General features: G+C 39.6%; 1 protein-coding gene across 1 annotated transcript; it reads left to right on the top strand.

Moving 5' to 3' along the window:
* The first annotated feature begins 1,635 nt into the window (after nt 1–1,635).
* Nucleotides 1,636–10,434, top strand: LNP1 (leukemia NUP98 fusion partner 1). Its single transcript, XM_048944769.1, has 3 exons — nt 1,636–1,785; nt 7,998–8,243; nt 10,255–10,434. The coding sequence occupies exons 1-3, from the start codon at nt 1,636–1,638 to the stop codon at nt 10,432–10,434; spliced, it is 576 nt and encodes a 191-aa protein (XP_048800726.1).
* Nucleotides 10,435–11,766: the final 1,332 nt, after the last annotated feature.

Below are 11,766 nucleotides of genomic sequence, written 5' to 3' on the forward strand. Positions count from 1 at the left end.
TTTACTGTGCCATTTTGTAGGTATTCTTGTCACCCCTATCCCTTCACACTTTCACCAAGAGCACATCCTGCTGCAGGTTTGCTTGTGACTCTAAGCTCTAATGTGCAACATCCAAGGATATTCTGTGTGTATACCCATGTTCTACAGTTTTCTGTGCTACACATGGTCTCATTGCCACAGACAAAACAAAACTCACATAGGTATCTATTACCAATCAGTTCTTTCACCTGTATTATTCAGAATGAAGAGTCCTACATCTGAGTTATGGTACTGGGAGAGCTTAAGCCTCACATCTACACAGACTTGAATGAAACTAGAGTTTTGCTACTACATCCGTATACTGCTAAATAGATTAGAGACAAGCAGCAAGGTTTAATGCTGTATCATTGATTGCACATAATGCTAAACTGCTAGTAAGCTTTTTGGTATACTTTTGGACAGTGCTGACTAATATCTCCAAGACGATATCCAAGCATCAGGAGAACACTTGGCTACCTAGCACACACCAATGCTTCCAATAGGAAGTTAGATTTATGTAATTTCTCCTACGCAGTTTTCCATAGTTACCCCAAGAGGCTCCACATCCTCTAAACACTCCTTCATTTCCTTCATCTGTGTTCCAAGGCATGTAACACTGTAACATACTTCAGTTTCATGTTTTACAAACAACATTTTGATGTACTACAAACAGAGTTTTCAGGTTACATCAGCTATGTTGAAATTTAAAATAAAAGCCACAAATATTATAACAAGATACTGGTAGCACAAAAATGTAGTGTAGAATGAATGAGTCCAGTCTAGCCACTTGGTCTCAGGAACGAGGAACAGTCCCCTACTCTGTTCTGTTTTACAGTATAGACACAGTGAATAGTCTACACCCAGTGCTTGATTAGGAGGTCAGACTCATTCCTACTCTGTGTTCAGTGTGCTCAAGCCAGGCCCATCATAAAGCAGATACAGCAGATGAAACTATTTTGGTGAAAAGCAGACGATGCACATTCATGCATCATGCCACGACCCAAAAATGAACAATTTTCTCAGGAGAGCCTTCGTTCCAGAGAGACCATATTTCCTGGACACCAAAAGGAAGCACAGAGGCAACAGAGATCAGCAGCGAGGGCAGCATGAAGAGGGCTAGTTGTCCTGCCTTCCACAAAGTCAGTTAGGCCTCTGCAGGCAGATGTGCCAGTTTCTGACCACTGTCAATATGTCAATTCTGCTTCTCAAAATCACAAGCCTGCTTTGGGTTAGAGTACACGCCTTCCAGGCATGTTACTGTGGGCAATTCTCCATTGGCATTGACAGCTGATGCACTCAACTGCAATGTATATGGAGTAGAGAACATATTTCCCTTCCTATCAGCTCCCTGCGGCACTGTCACTGAACATCTCTGCAATGGAAAGATTAAAAGAAACCTTGTTGAAAATAGATGAGAAAGGATTGATTTTATGTTTAGACAGTGCCTAGGGTTGCAGTGGGTTGGGCTTTGGGGGGTGAAGTGCAGAAAGAGTGGCTGAAACTGCATCTCCTCTTCCTCTTGACAGAACAGTGTGAGGCTATTGGCTTACTGGAAGCCTTCGATACTGCTTTTCCTTGTCTGGCTGGGAGACTGCTGCAAATTTGGAGTGTCTGTACATGGAATATGAAGAGGATGATGATATTTCCTTTGCAAGATGGATGAGCAGTTTCTGGGGCCACAGCTTGATTGATGAGAATGAGAAAGAGAGTAGAGGCCACAAGAAACGTCAAACACGATCCCTTAGTGAAAGGAGAGCCTCCCTTCCGGTAAGAGCTGCGTGCAGTTTTCTGTGTTCATGTGTGTGTGGCTTGTGTATAATCTTCAGTGCAGACATCCCAAAAGTTAACCCTAGAGATCCGCTGGGATGAGAATGCCTCACTTACCTTGTCAACTAGGTTCAGTTCCTACTGGCAGAAGTTGCTTCTCAAACTCAGCTCCCTCCAGAAGCCTCAGAGGTCTTTGGGATAGAGGAAGATGAGAAAACTTCATGATGAGGAAAGACGGGACCAAAAACTGGAAGAAGAAGGCTGCGATAACTGCTGGAGTCCTAGCTATGCATTATGATTTTCTGTCTGGTAAAGCATGACCTGACAGAGATACAAGCACTTCAGAAATCTGGCATGCATGAACTTGGCTTCAATGAGTATGTTCTCACATGTAAAACTACATAAGCCTATATACATTCATTGGATTTTGACCTAATTCTACAACCACTCTTCTCAAGGAAGCTGTGTGCTTTTCTCCCTGGAATTTAGCTGCTTGCTGGTGTAACTTTGAATTTAAGCTAGAGGATATGGTCCCTCCTTGTTTAAAGTATCTGAACCTGAAAATACATAACTAAGCTTATTATATTATGAAGTAAATTGTTAAGGGAGAGACAGCTTCTTTTTTTCTAAACCATCAGAACAGTGGGGAAAGGGACAGGGTTCAAATGCCAAAGCAGTTTTTTAAGGTAGCTGACAACTAACTAATAATCAAAATGCAAAAAAAAGCAGATATTCCCAGTCCTTAAAAAAAAAAGTGTAGGTACCTCAAACCTATCTCTTTTTTTTTTTCCAGATGCATCAGTTGGCTTCCCAAAGTAATTATGTTTACTTACAAATAATTTTTCAGTTAGATCCTAAATCATAATGTCTGCAACAAAGCCAATACTATTATATTCCAAAGTTTTTTTTCTGTCATGTACTACATTTCACCTTGGAAATCACCTTGCACTGAATCTGCCATGTTCTAAGCGGTGGGATTTTTCCTTTACATAGAATCATAGAATAGAATGACGGAATCATTAAGGCTGGAAAAAACCACCATTCCAACCATCCATCTGCCCATCATCACCATGTCCATGCAACCACATCCCACAGTGTCACATTCACATTTACACATTTCTTACACCTCCAGGAAAATTTTTTTCTTTTCTCAAAAATTATGGTTAAGAGGAGCAAAACAGAACAAAACGACCTCCTTACTCTTTGAATATCAACTTTACGATATTTTGGTTTTGTTCTTCAGAGAATTACGCATACACGATTTCTTTACGCCTAATACAGACTGAAGCATCAGAATGTACCTTAAATTGCATTCCATTCAGCAAGTTGCTGAATGCGGCTTCATTGCATGCTTGTGTGTGTACACGTACATTTAATTTGAAGCACGTTCTTAAATTCAGTTTGATCAAAAGCTTTTTCAATGCTTTTGCTAATGATAATTGTATCCCTGAATCAGCACTAGAACTTTAATGAAGCTAGCTTAGAGAGAAAAGGCTGTGACTTTTTGTATGATTGTTCAATCAGTTAAAGTTACCCTGTACACTTAATTATGTCTGGCCTTCATGTTAGTGCTCCACAGTTTTTTTCTTGGCTCAGCTATACTATGTAGCACATATAGATCTCAATCTCAGTGCCAGAAATAGACCGTGGGAATGAAAAAGGATGATTTGTTTGGATTTCTTATAACAAATTCTGATAATTTTTTATAATAAACTATTTTAATAGAAATTTCTGATCAGTTGATAGTGAAGACTACTAAAATACATTGTGTTAAATCAAATCTAGAAATTATTCAATTGGGTGCACTAGTAATTCCTTAGAAACATCTTCAAAAAGTGCATCTCCTTCTCAGAGCCACGACTTGCTATTGCACCTAGATGTGCTCTTTAGACTGTTGTTACAAAGAATAACTACTATGAGAATCAAAACACTTACCAGTGCTAGTTAAATAACATCTTTCTTTTGTCAGAATAGTGCAATTAATTGAGAGGAATAATAACTGAGATCAAACCTTGTCTCTTCTGTAAGTTAATACATCCTCAGTGGATCAGTGTACACTTTCTTCTGTGTTGACACTGTAAATGGAGGTAACCACGGCTGTTCTGGTTACAATCAAATCACAGAATCATAGAACCATTAAGGTTGAAGAGACCACTAACATTGCTTAGTCCTACTGCCAACCCATCCCCATGCCCTCTACATTAGCAGGTTCTGACTGACACAGCTGTTTGCAAAAGTTTCTTGTGCAGACAGATAAACTTGTGCTGCCCAAACAGCACTGCCAACACACCTTTCTCTCATACCCAGGGCTGGCATACAGCCTATCAGCAGTAATGCAGTTTCATCCACATGAACTACATTTGCACCAACAGTGTTTTGGTATTGCACAGCACAGTGCTAGCACTATGGCACAGAAGGTGTTTTGGAATAACTCTGTAAATAGCTTTCAGCTATGGAATAGGTTGGTTTTCTTTTGGTCTTCTTTATAGTTTTTTCTACCACTGTTCTCACTTAAAACACAATAGCTGAATGCTGTGGCATCCTGTCATTTAGGAGCCTCTCAAAATATGAACAAAGCTTTGTAGAAGAACTCCTCTGTGATTTGCTTCACAGAAACTAACAATAATTTGTATTTCTTTTTCCCCAGGATTGTATCATACCTTATAGGACAAACATTACTGAGATGCGGTTCACAAAATGCTTTTGTTGTAATCATTCCCATTTTGCAGAGAATACAAACTTATATTCATCCCTCACTGGGTCACTGGCAGAACATGTAACTGGCCTCAGGAATTCTCATGCCAAAACAGGCTAAAACAATAAGTCCAGAATTCTCCATTAAAACAAATACATCCGCTTCCCTGAAAAGCATCAGGTTCAGATAAGTCATCACAGGCCTGCAGTGAATGTGGAAACAGCCTGAGGAGAACTAAGTCATCTGCTTTCATCTGCTTTAATTAATTTGCTGCACACTGCAAATTTCAGATACAGTAACTGATTCTCTTTCTGAAGCTGATGACTTTGCTTGATGCATTCTAGTTATCCTCCATCATTTCAGCTCAGGACTGTTTCCTATTTCCCAGGCATTTTGCTGCAGGGAAAATATTGCATGCTGAGGAGCACTGGTTAGAGTTTTACAACCCTATATATGGGAGAACTTTGAAGTAGACATTGCTCATGACAGAAAAGCAGATAAGAAACAGCCAAGGGTGAGAGCAGAACTTCTGACTACAGTTGAAGGTAATGACACTTATTCTAAACTAAAATCAGACTAAACATCTATTGCAATAACATTACTACAGATCAGTGTAAACCTAGGCTGAAACATTTTTAAGGACTTCATGCTTGGCTATAAGCTTCTTGGGAGGAAAGAATGCTCTGGGACAGAATCAGAATGTCAGATTTTCCAAAATATTCCTAGAGAACTGGGGTCGTTATGTAAACTTGAGCAAACAACAAATGCAATGCTGACACTCTGAAGATTAATTGTCTCACTGACAGCTCTGTGAGTCCTCAGATCAAAGCCAAAAGATGGAAGAAATTATCTTGTTTCCAACAGAAACTGAGAAATAGAATAGGCAAATAATATTGGCACCAAGTTCTTGAGGATTTTTTGTTTCTGTGCTTTTTCTGCGTTAGCAAACAATCTGCTGCCTATTATATAAACAGACACTAAGCATGACTGGGATTACACAAAGGCTCGTACAGAAAAAGGGGGTACTAAAGGGAGTGAGAAACACAGAGAGGTAGCAAAAATTCCCTATTGTGATATCAAAGAACAGATATAATTCTTACTTCCCAGGCCTTTTTCCTTGTTTCACCTCCTCTCCATTTCTCCAGTTGAAGAACTACTCAAGGCAAATCCTAGAAGCCAGAGATGACAGAAGCTTGCTAAAGAGGCATCACATGAAAACAGGAGCCAGCTACTGGGGCAAGGATGGGAGCAGACATTGGAGCAGCACTCAGAGGCTTTTGGAAAGGGAAGGCAGCAGTAGTGGGTGGACAAGAAAGCATGGATACAAAAAAAATCTCTGTTTCCAGCATCTCCTGTAATATCAGGAAGGGAAGCATAGATTAAAGATATCTCAGGCCTGTTCTTACTTGCAGTGGTATCATGCAATCCATTTGGCACCAAATCTATGTATTAAACACATGTATTAAGTCGAAGAAATGGATCTTACGTAAACTCATTGCCAGAATTTATCTTAAATAAAAGAGGACTACTGTTTTCTACTAGTAATAAGCCATGAAATGTTCATTCTTAGCAATTGTACTAAGGCCTTTGTCCTCCGTCAGGTTGTGTTCATAAGACAGTAACATGCTAATGTGTGTGTGCACTGTGAGAGGAAGCATGGCCGCTGTAATGAGATTACATGATCATAGTATCGTAGAATGGTTTGGGTTGGAAGGGACCTGTAAGGTCATCTAGTTCCAGCCCCTTGCTAAAGGCAGGGATATCTCCCACTAGACCAGGTTGCTTAAAGCTCCATCCAGCCTGGCCTTGAGTGCTTCTGGCGGGGGGGAAAGGGGGCATTCTTAACCTCTCTGAGAAACCTGTTCCAGTGTCTCAACACCTTGACTATAAAGAATTTATTCCTAATATATAGTCTAAATCTGGCCTCTTCCAGTTTAAAACCATTTCCCCTTGCCATATGTGTAGCCGTACCCTAGGTTCACTGAGACAAATCTGCATTTCAGAGGAAGGCCTGTTTCTTTTCTGAACCATAGTGTCTACGTTAGCATGTGAACTACTTTCTTTTTGTTAAGAGTGTCACTATAATTTCATCTGTGAAGGAAAAATAAAAAGCAACATCTTTGTAGCATAAAATATTTACAGATAATGTAAAACAAGATTGATGAATACCATCCTCTGCTTCATCTGTTCTCCTGTTTTGTTTTATTTTTCCTTTTTTAAAGCCTGTAAGAAAAAATACCTGTGATTTTTAGTGTGAAACAATGTGTGTTTCCAGGAAACAATATACACTGATACCATTAAAACGACATAGAAGATGTTCAGCTTGTACAGCTTGACATGGCATGTGTACTCCTGTCCGTCAAGCACAATCCGATTGCTTTGGTGCTTTTCCAAATAAGAATACAATATGACCTTACAGAAATCACAGCAATATCGATTAGTGTTGTAACAGTATGCCTCAAAGTAAAAATAGCATAGCAGGAATCATTACCACTACTCTCAGCAGCAGTCCGTAATATCAGTTGCTAGAGTTAGCTTATGTCTGGAAATGAAGTTGAACTTGCATCATATGTGCTGAGGACCCTTTGGTGTTAAGTACATCTAGAAAATATAAGACTTATGTAAAAATAAAACAAAACAACAACAAAAAGAGTTTCAGGTGACTGTGAAAATGGGAAGTATAAATTAACAAACAGCAGGATATACAATCCCTCAGTTATTGCCAATAGCTGCATACAGGAAGTCACAATGAGGGAGGCAAAACCTATATGGAGCTGTGGTATTTTGCTGGAAGATGCAACAGAAGTAGATTTACCGGTGATTTAGCACCTCTCATCAAGCCATTGTGAAAAGCTTGTTTCCGTCTTTCCCAACCTTAATGATTCCATGATTCTATCATTCTACCATTTTTCTATCAGGGATGTGTCCCTTAGTGCCCTGAAAATGCTCTCTTGTGAGGTCAGGATGAATATGCCCAAGAAACCACTAAAAAACCTGGAGCTGAACAGTAGAGCATCTTGTCTGCATTTAGGCCAGGCAGCAGATATAATAAGACTGGGCTAGAAATGGTCTCTGTCACACTCAGTTGACCTCAAAATCTCTAAGAAGACCCAGAGCACCTGTGAGTCAAACTCAGTGTCAGGTTCATCTGGCCACAGAAGGGCTGGGTCTCTGCTGTTTAAAAGCCCTGCCTAGAACCCATTCCCTGCTGGGTGTTTGGGATTATGAAGTGTCCCAGTTCTTTTCCATGACAGTGGGCACACCTCACATTTCAAATGCTTATTTGGGTGCCAGAACTTTAGATACTCAAAAATGGGAATGAGTAAATTTCACTGCTGCCCCAAGGAAGCAAGCTCTTTGACAGTGTGATTCTTCTGCACAAATAAGGAAAGATACAGAAGTCTGGGCAAGGTTATTTGTTCTGTAGTACTGCTTGGAGAGTACTCTGTAGTAGAGAATCTGCCCTGTGTGCTCTGCTTTAGAATTCAATACTCAGCAAAGACCTCTTCTTTTGCAGGCCAGGCTTTCCTCTCTTCATACAACACGACTTCATGCCTCTGCCAAAGGTTCATCTTCAGGTCATCTCAAGGGCTCCAAGGAATTTCAAGAAGACCAAGATGTCAAATACCACTGCCACAAGAAGGCAAGCAGAACACCTTCAGCAGACAGCTCAGGCCCAGAGACAAGATCAAACTCCATGCAGGAATTTGCAGAGTCCTTTGAGAAGCAATTGCATTTCAAGAGCAAACGCTCAGTTTCTTTGGTAGGTGACAACTAGCAGCAACCTTAAGAAGACTTCAGAAATAAATAAATAAAATAAAATAAAAAATAAGTAAATTAATAAATCAGGCTAGCTTTATCCCTTATATAATCTTTGTGTCTTTGCTTGGGGAGGAGCAGAAATAAGCTTGAATTAGAATTTCTTGAATGATGTTATCCTTACTGTAGTTGAAGAAATGTAAAACTGCTAATGTCATTAACATGAGCATTTTGGATGTAGTGTCACCACCTAGACTTGTTCCAAAGTGTGTAACTTCAAAATGAGACACTGCACACCCTGTGGTAACAAGACAATATAAAAACAGATCTGCTTTGCTTTTGCTGTGATATCCAAGTGACTTTCTCATTGCTGTTGACCTAGTTTAACCACATGCCATGTTATCTGTAAGGCTGCCAAGCATCATGGTGTTTGAGGGATTTCTCTTCCCTGGGACTCCAGTGTCTTTGCACTACTGCAGCAGCAACCATTGTTATATTTTCACTGTAAGGGCATGCAGCCAGCATGGAACCTTTTCCTATTTCATTCTTCTCCCTGTTATTCTCTCCTGAGGCATGATTCTGCATGGTTTGCACTGAAGGAGGAGCCAATAATGACCTTTCTGACAATTTAATGCATTTATTATAATGATACACACTATCTGCTGTATCACATACTGGAGGGAAGGGTACTGAACAGTAAATCCCTTTTAAGTATTGGAAGAACTCTGTCAAATTCAGTCACCCCACTGAAAAGCTGTGCTTGAATAACTCTGAATAATTATCATCAGTAACAACAAATGGAAGTATCCTTTATTTTTTCAGTTTTTTGACATTGTCAGTTTCATATGGAGAAGTAGTCTTTATCTCTCTGTGCAAACCTTCCATTTAGCAGTAAGAGAAGAAACAATAAAAATCTCTTTTCAATAAATAGCATAATTACATGATCAGTCCCACAGTTACAGTCCTTGCGTGCTCAGTCCTCTAGGAATATGAAGAGTTATGGTGATGACAACTCTGTTATTCAATTTTTAAGAATTTTTTCATTCAATTCATTCATTTCATTCAATTTTTATGTGAATTCTGTCATCTTTTTTCCTTTCAGGAACTACTCAGTATTTATTTCATTCAGAATTTCCCACTGCCTCATTTGCCAGCCCTCATCAGTAGCTGATTGTTTATCATTTCTCAAAAGACTTCTGCTAGGAAGTCTGTGAGCACATCAGTTGTGTGATAAGTACAGTGAATATAATAAACTAAGTTTGACTTTGGTTGAATTTTAAAAACATGGATTCTGGAACCCTTCTGTAATTACAGCAAGGTGTGCTGGGCTATACTTTGATCTGTCTTTCAACAAGGCCAAACTATTAAAGCCTGTAAGATGTCAAGGACTGAAGAACCTTGAAGAACTGAGTGATAGGTATTAGAGATCTGAAAGGAAATTTGGGAGTGGGCTTAAACACAGAGCTCCAAAAAGAGTGTTGAAAACTCCTTTTTTGCATTTGGAACCCTGCAAGTACTGTTCAAACCACCCTTTATACGACCAGCAGATTAAAAGAAATTAAAAGTGGAGAAAAGGTAATTTCACTTCATCTCCTTCCCTGCACGTTGCTTTTCTCTAAATAAATGTTTCAGCACTTGTTTTCAGCATGGTCTTTGTAACTGTCAGTGAGCAACTTTCAGATTTTAAAAGATGGATCATGTGAAATAAGAAAAACAAGGAATCTAAGCTGAAATTTCAGAGCCTCCTTTCCCACTCATGTCTCTTCTCCCAAGCTTGCCTTTCAGGCAGACTACCCTCCTACCACCCAAAAAGTATTACAGCGTGTTGCTCTTTGCTGATTATTAATGTTACTGGCTGGGGCCATGAGTTTGAGCCCATTGTGTTAAAGCTGATCTGCCTGATATTTTGGTAAATGTAGTATTTTACTATATATTACTACTGAAATATCGTTATCAGATTTTGTTGATGATGTAAGAGTCACTTAATTCTCTTCTATTTTTCTCCTGCCTTTTAGCAACCTGAAGGCATGAAGGAGAGAAGAGAGAGACTGCATCTGAGAAAGAACAAGTCTCACAAGGGAATGGGAGAGAAATCAGAGCCAGGGAGAGTGCAGAAAGATGAACACTCAGAAGCTATACCTGCAAAACACAACGAACAGTTCCCTTCACAAGCAAGCACTGAGAAAGGATATTGATGCACAGGCAGCTAGAATGTCTTGGGCTAATGAATTTTAGCACTATCTGTGATGAACAGAGGGAGCGTTCTTGTTTTGACTAGAAGAGGCTTGTTAGCTAGAGCAAATCCAGAGCTGCAAAATGAAACTAGAATTCAACTGCATAATTGATACCATTTTACTACATTCCTGTCGTTTTTTTCTCCAGTAGGAATGTGACCCTGCTCAGAGACATGGGGCAATGAACCACACCTTTAGAGGGTTTCAGGCAGATTTAGCATTGCAGCAGGACAATAGTGGATATGTTTGTTTAGGAGGAGAACACCTATGTATTACAGAGCTGTGGAAAGTCATTCAAAGCCATATATTTGTGCTTTAATTGTGAACAGAAAGATCGGGAAAGAAAATGTACACATAAATTATCATCCATTCCTTGGCCCTGACATAGACTTAGAGATGGTTTGGAAACAGGGATCTCTTCTCTTTGACAGTCTCCCAACCCCAAATTTGTGGAGATGATAGGAAAATAAGCCCTCACACTCTCCTCCACATGTTGCTGTTGTCATTGTCCGTGCAATAAAACTCTTTTCTCTCCCATGTCCCCAGTCTCATTTCCCAATTCACACAACTAGTTTTTCTGCCAGCTTTTTCTCTGCTGTGGCCTTTCCTCCCTTCATTTTCTATTTTGTAGCTGTGACTAGTAGCTGTAAGACTCTTTTATTACAACTCTAGTTCTGCCTCATCAAAATTTGAGCCTTGCTCAAACCTCTGGTAAAAAACAGAGATGATCAGCCTCCTGCACTTCTATATAATTTCTTCAAGGGGCTGATTATACTTCCCACAAATTCAGGGTGGTGGATCCTTTTCATTTTTTCCTTTTTTTCATGAATTAAGGCCAAACAAAGGAATTGGGAAGTGACTCTGCCAGGGATAAGCAGGTCTTGGGAATTTTTTTTCTGGCTGAGGATTTTCTAAACTCAGCTGTAAATCTCATCATCTGTAAGTAGGATTTCCTTCTATGCACAGGAATACAATTTCCATATGCTTAGAAACACAGCTTTTTGACATGGAGTCTTCCCTTCAGAGAAAATCCCTGTCATTGGGAATAATTTCTCCAGGCTTAGTAAGAAGAAAGCCTGCTTTGGTAATAGAGGATAGTGAAGACTGATGGATTTATGAGCCAGAGTCAAAGTCTGCTGGGTATCCTTCCCAGGATTTTCTGTAATCAACAAAGGTTTTATTACTTTACTTTAGAGCCTTAATTTTGAATGTTCAACCTTTTAAGAGCTTAGGGCATCCTCAAAACTTTGTGACACTTATCTTCATTCTGGGATTGCTTTTGTTTCTGTAGGA

Source organism: Lagopus muta, chromosome 1 (assembly GCF_023343835.1).
Source record: "Lagopus muta isolate bLagMut1 chromosome 1, bLagMut1 primary, whole genome shotgun sequence".
Classification (NCBI taxonomy): domain Eukaryota; kingdom Metazoa; phylum Chordata; class Aves; order Galliformes; family Phasianidae; genus Lagopus; species Lagopus muta.

What these genes read in the sequence shown, in the direction of transcription:
- LNP1 (XM_048944769.1), top strand. Translation starts at nt 1,636, where the DNA reads ATGGAATATGAAGAGGATGATGATATTTCCTTTGCAAGATGGATGAGC. An exon ending in AAAGGAGAGCCTCCCTTCCG is followed by an intron (nt 1,786 to 7,997) that starts GTAAGAGCTGCG and finishes CTTCTTTTGCAG; the next exon opens with GCCAGGCTTTCCTCTCTTCA. An exon ending in GCAAACGCTCAGTTTCTTTG is followed by an intron (nt 8,244 to 10,254) that starts GTAGGTGACAAC and finishes CCTGCCTTTTAG; the next exon opens with CAACCTGAAGGCATGAAGGA.